The following is a 13989-nucleotide window of genomic DNA, read 5'->3' on the forward strand; positions in this document are numbered from 1 at the left end:
TCTGGAGAGCTTTTATCATAAATGGATGTTGAACTTTGTCAAAAGCTTTTTCTGCATCTATTGAGATGATCATATGGTTTTTATCCTTCATTTTGTTGATATGATGTATCACATTGATTGATTTAGCAAGGGTTTCTTTACGGCTGGTTTTATTCCCATTAGAGATGGGTCAGTGGAGAGGAAAAGACACTGCTGATTATCTGGTAGAAAGTGGTGAGGTCAAACTCCTCCAATGACCCTGTCTACCTCTGAAACCAAGTCCAGGAACTGGGCATTTTCCAAGTGTAGAAGTCACACATTGGCAACAATGGGACAGCAAAATAGAGGTAGTACATCCCTGATGATTTGTGAAACTTCCCTACCGGCCCTAGAATGACACCTCTGAACTTGAAGAACATAAGAAACAAAGTCAATAAGTCATTCTTGTTTGAGGTGTTCTTATTTTCAGCAGAACTTAATACTAATTACTACAAATGGTACAAGAAATGGCACTACCTTTGCTTGGTATAAATGGGGCTTTAAGATGTGTATCAGTTTTTAAATCTCTGAAAAGCTAATACCTAAGTATATGCATAGAAATGTTACATGATGTTTCTGAAGGCAGAAGTAAGGTTCCTATGTATAATTTATGGAGAGACAGATTTGAACTCAGCATAAGAAAAGCATCTCTAATAAAGGAATGGGCATTTTAAGTCATTCCACAGGCAACCATTCACTGAACTCTACAGTCTGAATGTAATGGATTCAGGTGACTAAAGCACAGTCCTTAGCCTTAAGAAGCTCATCTAGACCAGTGCTGCTCAAAGCAGCTGTGACAAAGGACCTTAAATATCCAACCCACTGAGGACTGATATTTTGTAAAATACAATAAAAATGAATTCTTAGAAAAATGAAATCAAAAGACATAAAAATATAAGCCCTCAATTTTTATTATAAAACAGACATAAAATTATTTTCAAAGGCATAACGAATTTCAGTTTCTATGTTGACCCCTCATTGTTGGGTGACACTGGTGTGTAGACCAGCATCAGTCACAGAACAGACTCTGAGAAACACTGGTCTAGACAAATGCAAGTTGAGGGCCACTCTATAAAATAACTGGTCGGTACTTTTCAAAAATGTCAATGTCATGAAAGACAAAGAAATGCTGAAGAGCTATTTTAGATTAAGGGAAATGAAAGAGACATAACAAGTAAATGCAAAGCTTGATTCTGGATTATATCCTAGATTACAAAAAAAAAAAATTACTATGAAGGACAGTATTCAGACATCTGAATATGGACCAGATGTTATAATAGATCAATAGTACTGTAATGTCAACTGAAAAAAAAAAAAAAACGCATAACCTAAAGGTTGAGAATTATGTTTTATTCAGTGGACCTACTGAGGACTGAAGCTCAAGCAACAGCTGCTCAGATAGCTCCGAGGAGCTGTTCCAAAGAGGTAAGGGAGAAGGCGGGATATACTATATAGGAGTTTTTGTGAAAAAACAAAAACAACAAAAACAGGTAGTTGGAACATCAAGATTACTGTTAATTAAAGAAAACCAGACAGCTCAAGTTAATGAATTTAGCACTTTTCTATGTATGGGAGGATGTAAGAATCTGGGCTCACTGAAATCATGCCTTTGATATGCCTTTCAGTTCTCTAGGGCTAGTATCCTGTTTATCTCCATCCCGAGGTCCCTTCAGGGTGCACTTTTGTTGGCAGCTACGGTGGCTGATGGCTTGATAGTCGTAACATTCTTTGTTTATTGAAATAGCAGACCACATACTTTGGCCACAGTAACAATGTTAAATTTCCTGAATTTGATAAAATGATAATTTTTATAAGATGGTTATTATAAAAGAATGTCTTTGTTCTTAGGATATGCTTACTCACATATGTACGGTAAAGGATCACAATGTCTGAAACTTCTGAAATACTTCAGTAAAAAAACAGAATTATGCAGAGAGAAAGCTTGAAGGCAAATGTGGCAAGCTGCTAACAACTGATATATCTAGGGGAAGGGCATACTAGAATTTACTGTACTATTGTTGCAACTTTTTTGGATAGGCTTGATTTTTTTGGTCAAAGTTAACAAATACACACGTACACACAACTAAATGCAATGTGTGATCCTGGATTGGCTCTGCCTAGAAAAAGTATATTCATTGGATAATTGGCAAAATTTGCAGATTAGTTAATAAAATTGTATGAATGTTGATGTCCTGATTTTAATAACTTTGTAAGATGTTAATATTTGGGGAAGCTAGGTGAACAGCATATGGGAATTCTTTGTACTATTTTTGCACTTTTTTTTTTTTTCCAGTTTTAATCTAATCCCTGTATTTTATTTTTATTAACTCTTTAGTAAATTATTTTAATGAGAAACTCAAAGATTATGAAATACATACAATATTGTTGTAGAGTCTCTAGTTGATTTTGAAAGGATTCTTCCAGTATGTATGTACACAGGGACCAAAAAATACCAGTTTATCCTTCCCACCGCCACCGGCAGAGCAGCAAGAGCTCCTTCCTGGTACCCAGAAGAACCGCCTAAACTGCTGGGTGTAAACGTCAAGGTGTGCCCTGTGTGTACGTACTTTACATACCCTGAGGCAGTGTGACAGAGCTCTGAGCACGTGGTCTATCCTAGTGAGGTCATCAGCCAGACGCTAAGAGAGGGTGCTAAGGCCCAAACTCCAGAAGCCTGAGCTAGGGTCCAGGACCCGGATGCTTCTACGGCACCAGTGGGACACATCACACACCTACAGGCCCCCAGTCAGAGGGCCGGGCTGTCCCCAGACAACACTACCCTGTGACCGGGTGCAGAGGGGTGAGTGCTCAGAGAGCAGGGACACAGGAGGACATCACTCTTTGCCCTCAATTTTTCACAGCTGTATATAACCAGATACATACAGTTCACTTTTATTTACAATCAAAAGGAAACTATACTTCCAAGTGCCTAATTCACACTTTAAGAACTTCGGGCTGGTGGCATGCCAAGACACTGCACTGAGTCCCACCTGGGCTTCAGGAGATAGAGGCCCAGTGGCTCTGGCCCGCCAGGTATCGACAGAATGAGGTAAGGCAGTGAGTCGGGACCATCATCTCAGGGGGAGGTGCCTGGCTGAAATCCGTCCCAGGGGGGAACTGGCCCCTCTTCGTCTAGAGCTCTGCTGGGACCAGCACGGACAGCACCTACCCGACCATCTGTCACAACGGAAAGCACCCACTGACATCCGTCCTTAGAAGCAAATCAGGTCGGGGGGAAGTTTTCTTTGCAAAACAAAAGGTTTATACACAAAGCATATGCAGTGTCCACAGCCTGTCCTCTACCGAGGCTAAGCTGAGGGGACTCGAGCTGCTGAGGAGGGCGTCCCGGGGGGCTGGAATAAGAGGTATGACTTGAAGGTCCCTACAAGGAAGGGCCTGGAGTGCGGCTACGACAGAGCAGACCTTTGTCTTGACAGCTGAGCCAGCTCCTCCCTGATGTGCTGCACAGACACCTCGTCTCTCTTCAGCTTCGCGCGTGTCAGAGCTTCCTGGTAAATCTCTTCTGCTTGGGTGTATCGTTCTCTGTGCATCAGGACCGCAGCCAGGTTGCTGAGCAGCACGTGGAGCTCCGGGTGCTCCACCTGCCTCGCCAGGTCGGCTGCCCTCTGCGCGTGGACACAGGCCTCGTCGGAGCGGCCCTGCGCATCCAGGGCGGTGGCCAGATCGCTCAGCAGCACGATGGTCTGTGGGTGTCTTTCTCCTAGTATTTCTTCAGCAATCTGCAAAGCTTTTTCATACACCTTTTGTGCCTCTGCCGGCTGCTTGGAGAACAGAAGGTAGCGGGCATAAGTGTCTAGGCACATGCCCAAGAGGAGGTGGGTGTTGGCTTTCTCTTCCACTGACAAAGTGTCTTCTGATAATTCCTTTTCTCTTTCAACTTTTCCCTCCAGAGTTGAAATGCAGAATTCGTAGCCGGCAAGAGCCAGTTCCTGTCTATTCTGAGCAGCATAAATTGTGGCCAGCTTTAACGAGATCTCTATTATTGCATTGTCTTCCTGCTGCATGCCCCCTCCGAGCAGGTAACTCATTGTTGCTTTAAAAAGTTTTTCTGCATTTTCAAGCTGACCCCGTATAAACGCTAAGTTGGCCATCAAATCATAAGTATAAGTGATGGCCTCCTTGTTACCGCTCTCGTGGGCAAGGCGAAGGGCACCATGCAGAAGTAGCTCTGCCTCTTCTGGCTCATCCTTCATGATGCACAACTTGGCTCGCTTCAGCAGCTGGATGATCTCGGCCTCGGCCTCGGCCGCCGCGTCCCCGGCCGCCGCCTCGCCCGCGTCCCGCCGCTCCCGCTCCGCCGCCGCGGGCCTCGCGGACCAGGCGAGCGCTGCGGGAAGGAGCGCTGAGATCACCGCGCCCGGCCCGCCCGGCCCGCCGGCCTGCGCCCCTCACCTGCCAGCAGCGGCAGCAGGCCCGGGCCCCGGCCGCGCGGCGCCCCTCGGCCCTGCGGCGCGGGCGTCCGGCCTCCCGCCGACCCCGGCAGCAGGCGCACCGGGCGGCCCCGGCCTCGCCGCCCCACCGCCCGCAGGAGGCCCCGGGCCAGGCCCGCGCCCAGAAGCCGGGACATGGCCGCCCGCGTCCTCTGCGCACGGCAGCCCGGCGTCCCGGAAGTCCCCTTTTGCACGTTTTTTGCAGATCTGAAATGATTTCAAATGGAAAAGTTAAGAAATTTTAGTTAGTAAAATTAGTAAAACCTCACAACTTAGAACTTTTAGAGTTTTTTCTCCAGACTCTAGGAGAAAAAAAAAAAAAAAAAAATCATATAGTTGGAGAATGACAGAGCCAGGGTCCTAACACCCAGCCCCCTGTACTTTCCACTATACCATAATCATGGATTCTTTGTCACTGTGATATCTTCCTATTAAATGGTTCTTGAATTTAAGTGGAAATTCTTCCTACATATTACAAACACTGGTGTGTGCGTGCATGTAACTGAGTGACATTTAAATGCTTATAGAACCTTCATAACAGTCGGGTTTCCTCCCCGGCATAGATTACCTGATGTTGATTGGTTTTCCACATGATTTACCAGCAGTTCCCAAACCTGTCTGCACATTAGAATCACCCGAAGATCTTTTAAAAATTTCAAAGCCCAGACTGTACTCCAGAAGAATGAAATCACAATCTCTGGAGATGGGATACAGGAATCAGTATTTTTTGAAGCTCTTAGGTGATTCCAATATTGGAGACAAGCCCAGAAACTACTGTGATTTCCACTTCAATCCTATCACTAGAAGCAGGGCTGGATAAAAGTCTACTAGGAAATGCTGGAGAAGAGGTCCCTTCCAGGTAAATAATCTCTCTAAGACCCTGAGGCTCTGTGACTCTGCAAAGTTAGTGTTTTGCAAACAATCCATTCTTTCAGTACTGTCAAATTTGTCTTTTTCCCCAGAAAATTACAACAAATATTACATATTTTTCTGATTTTACATTTAATAGAATTAAATATAAACCTATACAAATGATGACTAGAATAATATTTTCCAACAAATATCGCACTGGAAGAATTCTTACAATGTATACTCAAAAAACAAATTCAAATATAACAAAGTTGTATGAAGCCTTTGTGTCTTCCTAATTATCAAATTAAAATCCAATTACTTATTTTTAGTCTTAAAAATAGTCCAAAATATCTAAATAAGCCAAGAAGAATTAAATCTGAGGACACTTCAAACTAATAAAATTTCTTTCCAAAGTTTAAAATCAACAGAACATTTTCGGCCACATATTTACAAAAGGTTACCTTTTTAACTCAACATTTAAATTGAGAACTTTTCAAAACCCCCCAAAATTAGTAATAACAAATAAAAGATATTTACAATTCTGACCTTAAAATAGGATATATAAACCATTATTATTAAATGGTTTTTAAAACATAATAAATATTGATAAAATATGGATTATGCAACACAGGTTTCCTTCATGAGAAAGAAAAGCAATAATGAAAAAATGTTTTTTCATGTTTTAGTTCCAGAAGACAATTTTTTTCAAAAAACACAGGATAACTAATGATCTTCCCCTCAGACCTGTTTTAGACACAAGCTTACATATACATACACGTGCCTTCCAAAAATATGATCTTCCAATTAGAGGCTATATAAATTGGTACAAAGACAGATACTTTGAAAGTTGAAAGGGCCTGGAATTTTCATGTGCTAATAGATCCTGGATTTAACTGCTTCAGAGAAAGAAACACCTTCAGCAGGAAGGAGGCTCCTTCCTCCCGGCTGGCTACAGTACTTCAGCCTCCAGGGCTCTTCCATTCTTAGGCCCTGAAACTGGATAAAGAGGAGCAGATCATACCCGGAAGTCACCAGAACCATCAGAAAGGAAAGAAACATCAGTAGGTCTTCTTTGGAGAAATGTCTGTTTAGGTCTTCCACCATTTATTTGTTTGTTTGTGTGTTTGGCTACCTTGGGTCTTTGTTGCTGTGCACGGGCTTTTTCTAGTTGTGGCGAGCGGGGGCTGCTCTTCATTGTAGTGTGTGGCCTTCCTATTGCAGTAGCTTCTCTCATTGCGGAGCTCAGGCTCTAGGCGCCTGGGCTTCATTAGTTGTAGCACACAGGTTCAGTAGTGGCTCTCGGGCTCTAGAGTGCAGGCTCAGTAGTTATGGATCATGGGCTTAGTTGCTCTGAAGCATGTGGCATCTTCCGGGACCAGGAATCAAACCCGAGTCTCCAGCATTGACAGGCAGATTCTTAACCACTGTGCCACCAGCGAAGTCCCTTCCACCCATTTTTTGATTGGGTTGTTTTTTTGATATTGAGCTGCATGAGCTGTTTGTATATTTTGGAGAGTAATCCTTTGTCAGTTGCTTCGTTTGCAAATATTTTCTCTCATTCTGAGGGTTGTCTTTTCATCTTGTTTATGGTTTCCTTTGTTGCATAAAAGCTTTTAAGTTTAATTAGGTCCCATTTATTTTTGTTTTTATTCTCATTACTCTAGGAAGTGGGTCAAAAAAGATCTTGCTGTGATTTATGTCAAAGTGTTATGCCTATGTTTTCCTCTAGGAGTTTCATATTGTCTGGCCTTACATGTAGGTCTTTAATCCATTTTGAGTTTATATTTGTGTATGGTATTAGGGAGAGTTCTAATTTCATTCTTTTACATGTAGCTATCCAGTTTTCCCAGCTCCACTTATTGAAAAGGCTGCAAGACATGGAAGCAACCTAAATGTCCATCAGCAGAGGAATGGATAAAGAAGATGTGGTACATATATATAATGAAATATTACTCAGCCATAAAAAGGAACGAAATTAGGTCATTTGTAGAGATGTGGATGGACCTTAGTCTGTCATACAGAGTGAAGTAAGTCAGAAAGAGAAAAACGAATATCATATATTAACACATACATGTGGAATCTGAAAAAATTGGTATAGATTATCTTATTTACAAAGCAGAAATAGAGACACAGACATAGAGAACAAACATATGGATACCAACAGGGAAACAGGGGTGGGATGAATTGGGAGATTGGGATTGACATATATACACAATTGATACTGTGTATAAAATAGATACCTAATGAGAAACTACTGTATAGCTCAGGGAACTCTACTCAGTGCTCTGTGATGACCTAAATGGGAAGGAAATCCAAAAAGGGGGGGATATATGTATATGTACAGCCGATTCACTTTGCTGTACAGTAGAAACTAACACAATATTATAAAGCAACTATACTCCAATAAATTTTTTTTAAAGGAATGAAACAGTCACTCTCGGCATTAATTGGCTTCAAAATGTCGTCCTTAAAAGATTTAGCCTCTATTTTATCTTTTATATAAATCTTTTGGAAATTAATCCTTTTTTAATAAAATCACCTCCAAATCTTAATTAATAACAAACAGACTTCCTTAAAGAAAAGATTAATAGTTTGTGATTGGGAGGGAAGAGGAGAATTCATTTGAAAGTCTGGGTAATAAGTCCCATGAAGCTGGTGGCTATGAAACCTTAAGACCTCTAACGATGGTGCTACAACATTCTACATCCCTCAAAACTTTACCCAGTGATTAAGGAGGTGCATACGAAATACAACAGTGGAAAAGTCAATACAACAGTAGAAAAATGGGAGAGTACTTAGGAAAGAACTTAATTTATACTCAGATCAACCAGGCAAAAGTCATGTTGAAACAATAAACTAGGCTACTTCTCTTCTAATCAGACTGCTGAATTCATGTCCTGATCTTTCTGTCTCAAAAAATATTTATTTTCCTTTATTAACAACTGTAAGATGGAAAATGTCCATTGAGATGCACAAAGTATTTTTACCCTATTATTATTTAAGGAGGGCATTAAAAAGCTAAAGAATTGAAAAACAGACATTCAACACAGTCTGAATGGATGCTTTTGCTCTGTAAGCTGTTTCACTCTGTTAAAGAGAAGGAGTCAGGAAATCTCTACTCAGGAGTCAGAAACTTTTTTCAGGGTTAGAAGCACTCTCCACAGTGCTCAGAAACCACTCTTGGAAGGACTGCCTTCTTCCCTAACTAGTTCTAGAAAACCTGGCTTTTCTGCAAGATCAACCTTGACTCTCAGTGAAACATACTAGAAATATCAGAGAGTGAAAACACATATACATCAAAGGAAACAAGAAATGAATACAGGGTTAGAACAGAGATTTAGTCAGGAAAAAGTTAAAATACAAATTCTAAGCTACACTGCTCAATGCTATAGAACAAGAAGGAATCACTACACAAAGATGTAGGAGTTTTAAATTGTTGTGTTTGAGAAAAATGCTTCAATACTACCATAAAAATATTTAAAACATCAAGGGGCATGGCAAATATGTCTCAAAAAGGAAATGATCTATAAGACATTACTATTCTAATAAGGAAATATTTATGAAGTAGCAACACTAAGAAAAGAAAGGATAAAGTTCAAAAGTAAAGCAAACTCAAATCACTTTAACAAGTGAAGAGTAATAGTGGACAGCAAAATAGGTAAAGTCACATGGTACAAAAATACAGACGAGCATAGGCTGTACATGTGCTACTTACTCCATGCACAGGGAACCTAAAGTGAGGGTAAGGATTTAATCACATGGTGCATATTCTCATATCACTAAAAAGGAGATTTTAAATGGATTAAAATTTAAAAATAACATTTTAAAACTATGATTCATGGGAAATGGCAAAGAGAACTAGTAGGTGGAATTTTATTTTTTCTCCCTTGTTTTTAAAATACTCAGACAAGTTATAACTTTAAAATCATGTGGAAAATAAATCATTATTCATTTAAAAATTTCATGGAGTAGCAAAATTATAAGAATTGTAAAATGAAATATTTTAACACTTTAATTGCAAGATATATATTCATAATCCTGGACAGTCTTAGGAAACATACTTATTACTAAGGATAAAACAAAAGGAAGGGGAATTCCCTGGTGGTCCAGTTGGTTAAGACTAGGTTTTCACTGCCACGGGCCTGGATTTGATCCCTGGTTGGGGAACTAAGACCTCACACACTGCATGGCATGGCCAAAAAAAAAGAAAAAAAAAAAAGGTAAGAAAATTTGCACAGCAAAAGTCCTATCTATTGCTTATAATAGATTATAAACAAATTATAAACAAAACAAAACTATAGTTAAAAAAATAGGGACTTCCTTGGTGGCACAGTGGTTAACAATCTGCCTGCCAGTGCAGGAGACACAGGTTTGATCCCTAGCCTGGGAAGATCCTACATGCCATGGAGCAAGTAAGTCCGTGTGCCACAACTACTGAACTTGCGCTCTAGAGCCTGTGGGCCACAATTACTGAGCCCACATGCCACAGCTACTGAAGCCCGTGCGCCTAGAGAAGCCACCGCAATGAGAAGCCCACACATTGCAATGAAGAGTAGCCCCCATTCGCTGCAAGTAGAGAAACTCCGTGCACAGCAATGAAGACCCAATGCAGCATATATATATATATATATATATATATATATATATAAATAAGTTAATTTTTTAAAAATAGTTAAAAAAAAAAAAACCCAAACCTTGTTTACAGGTCGGCAGAGCTTAGAAGGCAACTGGAAGAGTGAGCCTCTAAGGAAAAATACACTGTCAAGGGCTGGCTGACAACCAAGATGGTACATGGCATTCATCATCAAGAACATGACTAATATCAATTAAAATACAAACTAAATCTTTGAAAATTGCAGACATCTGTAAACATAAAATGTAAGTTTTTTTCTATGTAATTCTATAGGAAATATTTGGAAGAAAACCTAAATTTCTAAAATTAAATTAAAGGTTTTATTGGTTTTGTTTTGCTTTGCTTTTGTCTCAGACAGGCTGGTAGTGCAGGTAACCATAAATCCAAATTTTTCAATTTGGTGTCTTCACCACTTGCTGCTGCTGCTTGTTCTGGCTAAGTTCTTGAACTTTTTTTTTTTTTTCTTTTCTGGTAAAAAAATTTATCAAGATTAGTTTGAGCAGCACTTGCCTTCTCATTTGTATAATTTATAATATTGAGTGAACATTTTATTTATGCCTTGCCAAATTATGATACTTATTTCTAAGTCTGGATCAGCTTCCAATACTTTATCCTCTGTGCTTTTAATGTCATGAACTATCTCCAAGAGTTGCTTTAATATGCCATTTGCCAGCATCACTTCCTCTGGGATATCTTTTATCACAACTACTTTCCTCATTTATGTTGACAAGATCATCTTCACCAAGTTCCTCTAGCTATATATCTACAGTCTCAAACAGCAGCACTGTCAACATTCTCACAAGCAGCTATTTCTTCCAAAACTCCATTTTTACAGCTGATTCAAATTTCACTTTCAGCCTTGTCAATTTTTTGTCTCTTTGCTGTACTTCATCTTTGTTGGCCAATTTCCTCCTTTGGTTATCAATTTTTGTAAAATGCTGCATAAGTTTACTGCCAAAACACTAGAAGGAACACATCTATATGCTTTGCTCTCTGTAAATGAACTGAACAACAGATTGCTGTGAGCATATCACTGACAGACTCTGAAATAAGTGACACTATTGGTCACTGATCACAGGTAGCATTGGTTATTTACATAGTCATTTGTGGAATCAATATCTAGCAGCAAAGGTTGTATTTTATGCAGTGATTCACAGTTAATACAACATGTTAACTGAAATTTGAACCATGTTGATAGGAGACTGGTGTTATCTAATGAAACCATGATAACTGATATTTGTGCATATCAGAAACATGCAAAATGAGTACTGGCTACATGTGATATGTATTAATGTGTATAATTTTCTATCTTTTATAAGCCAATATTACTTTTGTGATAAGCAAAAATTTTCAGACCAATAAAAATTGAGAGTATTTACCACCAACAGTCATTCAGAAAAGTGACTGAAAAGGATTGTGCTTCTGGCAGAAAGAAAATGATACCAAATGGGAGATCTGAGAGGCAAGATGGAATGAAAGAAGATACTGGTAAATATATGCATATATCTTTTACAAATAACCTTATTAAAATACATATATAAGAACAAAGATAAAACAATTTATCTCTTACCACATCCCTTCCAAATTAATAATTATCAAGTGCTTTAGTTTCAATTTGGGGTTACAAATATTGATTGCCTTGATAAATACTGTTTGCCTATTAAAATAGCTGGCAGGGCACTAAAAGAATACAGGGAATGTGTGTTCCAAAAATAGAGGGGAAACAATAGGAGAGATAGTTAGAAACCATTTTCTAAAGAAAGCAAGGAAAGAGGGAATAAATATAAACCACGTGAAAAAAAATAATAAAATGGGACAATATCTCTCACAGTACATGAATATTAAATAATATAATGCATACAAAAGTGACAATTGCATTCCAGACCTATAGTTGATGTTTAATAAATGTAAGTTGAGTCTGGATCAGAAGTTCATCTTGCGTATGTAATAGAACAAGAATCTCTACTTTATATGTCTGAGCTAGATCTTGGGGCAAGATTGGACTTAAAAATAAGTATCCAAAGCATACAATATTTGTTGTACAACATTAAAATATGCAATTGCTTGTGTAACAAATAAGATCTCTACCATGTAGAGTTTGCCCACATAGTTTAATTGTGATACATTCAAACAATTTGGGGTCAGGTCTACTGACAGAAATGCTGAATGCTTCAACTGGCTGGCCATCATTATTATACTAAATTCTTAAAACACACAGGACCCTGGCTTTAAAAGTCACCTCCAGAACTCCTAACTAGTCTTGTGCATATCTACTGGGAAAATGCACACATCTATCTGCCCTTTTTTGGAGACCCAAAATTTGGAGCAAATACAATTTTGATCTTTCTTTGGTGACGACTGCGGATTCCTACCTTAAGGTACATAAACTGACTTGAGATCTGGTAACTGTACTGAGTTCAGAGTAAGTTTTTAATAATCACTCAATACAGCAAAATGGGTTGGAATGAACAACTGAAATAATGCCCAAAGAAAGTTAAAATGATTAAAGTTGGGGAAAACAGCTTCTATGAGAAAGACAAAATAGCTCTGTTTGCTTATCCTAGGAAAAGAAAAAGGGTCATCAAGGAATGTGAGATATTTAATAAAAAATTGTCCACCCCTCAGAGGACTGTTGTTGATATTAAACAGCCTTTCAGTTTTTGAGAATGTACATGGCAGTGATTTTCAAAAGGCACTAAGCGTAGATTCTTCAACATAAAAGCAAGTGGAAATGCCATCACCAGAAAAGGACATAAAGCTTTTTCTGAAGACTTTTAGGAAAAAGAAATGAGAACTACGTGTACCTTTCTTGAGCACTTATGTATTATGTGACAAACTTTGCCGGATAAGATAGATGCATACATTTACCTATCTATATTTTTACATATATTAAATATATATGTAGGTGTATATAATTCAGCTTCTAAACAACCCTTTGATAAATAAGAATTTTCAATTTAATTTTATATTAGAGGAAACAGAATCAGAGATTTAGCACTTTGCCTGTGTTCATACTACTACATAATGGAGGCTCCAAGTATGAAACTTATGTCTCTCCAGTACCAGTTTCTCTGCCTTTTACTCTGCCCCATCCTGTAGGTCTGTTTGGACTGATTTCACTGATTTCCTACCTCTAAGCGGGAAGTAGAGTGATGGACAACCCAAGCTTTCCTCAACTCACACTTAAGATTCTTCTAGTTCGGGAAGAAGCAAGCATTTTCTGTAAAGGGTCAGATAGTAAGTATTTTATGCTTTGCAGGCCATGTGGTCTCTGAAAGAACTGTGCTGCCATTGCTGCATGATAACAGCCATACACAACTGTAAATTCATGAGCTTGGCTGTGTTCCAATAAAACTTTACTTATAAGATATTGAAATCTGAATTTCACACAATTCTCAGGCTTCACAAAATATTATTCTTTTGCTGTTTTTTCCCAACCACTTACAAATTTACAAAAGATTCTTAGTTCATGGGTCATCCTAAAAATCTTAGTAGGTCAGATTTGGCTCACAGGCCAATAGTGTATTAATCCCTGTTCCAGTAAAAACCTACAGGAAAGCATTGCCCTCTGCTGCTTTGATTGTCCAGTGTGTGGAGAAGCAAAGCAGCCTTCCCCGGTAAGCAAGTTGAGTGAAAGTCTATCAGAAAACAAACCATTTTAATGAATATTCTCCCTTTGTCTGTGTCTGCTAAGGTTGCTTGCAGTCAGGCAGGTTCTTTGGATTAAATTTTACAGTTGGAGAGTAAGCGTTAGGTACTGTTTCATTAGCTTCACAATGAGAATATCTTGGCATCAAAGATTTAACATTCTGGAAATGGCCTCTAGCTAGAAAGAATGAGAATTCAGTCTTTAATCTTACATTCTTCTGAAAAAAAAAAAAAAAAAAAAGCCTGTCTAAATAAATTGAGAAATCACTTGTCAAAGATAAGTATTTCTGGAGACAATATGAAATTCATGAAAATGAAAGCTGGACAAGTATGGGCGTATCTTGAGCTTCTGGGGATTTAAAAGGAGATTGACCACTTTTGTTAAAA

General features: G+C 38.8%; 1 protein-coding gene across 1 annotated transcript; it reads right to left on the reverse strand.

The window, feature by feature from the left end:
* Positions 1 to 1979: 1979 nt before the first annotated feature.
* On the reverse strand, positions 1980 to 4641 carry LOC130829304 (tetratricopeptide repeat protein 19, mitochondrial-like). The gene is made up of 2 exons (XM_057695671.1): positions 4432 to 4641; positions 1980 to 4366 (listed from the first exon to the last, which is right to left on the reverse strand). The coding sequence occupies exons 1-2, from the start codon at positions 4604 to 4606 to the stop codon at positions 3426 to 3428; spliced, it is 1116 nt and encodes a 371-aa protein (XP_057551654.1). The 5' UTR covers positions 4607 to 4641; the 3' UTR covers positions 1980 to 3425.
* Between the last annotated feature and the right edge of the window lie 9348 nt (positions 4642 to 13989).

The sequence above is a fragment of the Hippopotamus amphibius genome, chromosome 9 (assembly GCF_030028045.1).
Source record: "Hippopotamus amphibius kiboko isolate mHipAmp2 chromosome 9, mHipAmp2.hap2, whole genome shotgun sequence".
Classification (NCBI taxonomy): domain Eukaryota; kingdom Metazoa; phylum Chordata; class Mammalia; order Artiodactyla; family Hippopotamidae; genus Hippopotamus; species Hippopotamus amphibius.

What these genes read in the sequence shown, in the direction of transcription:
- LOC130829304 (XM_057695671.1), bottom strand. Translation starts at nt 4,606, where the DNA reads ATGTCCCGGCTTCTGGGCGCGGGCCTGGCCCGGGGCCTCCTGCGGGCG. An exon ending in CCTGCTGCCGCTGCTGGCAG is followed by an intron (nt 4,367 to 4,431) that starts GTGAGGGGCGCA and finishes TCCTTCCCGCAG; the next exon opens with CGCTCGCCTGGTCCGCGAGG.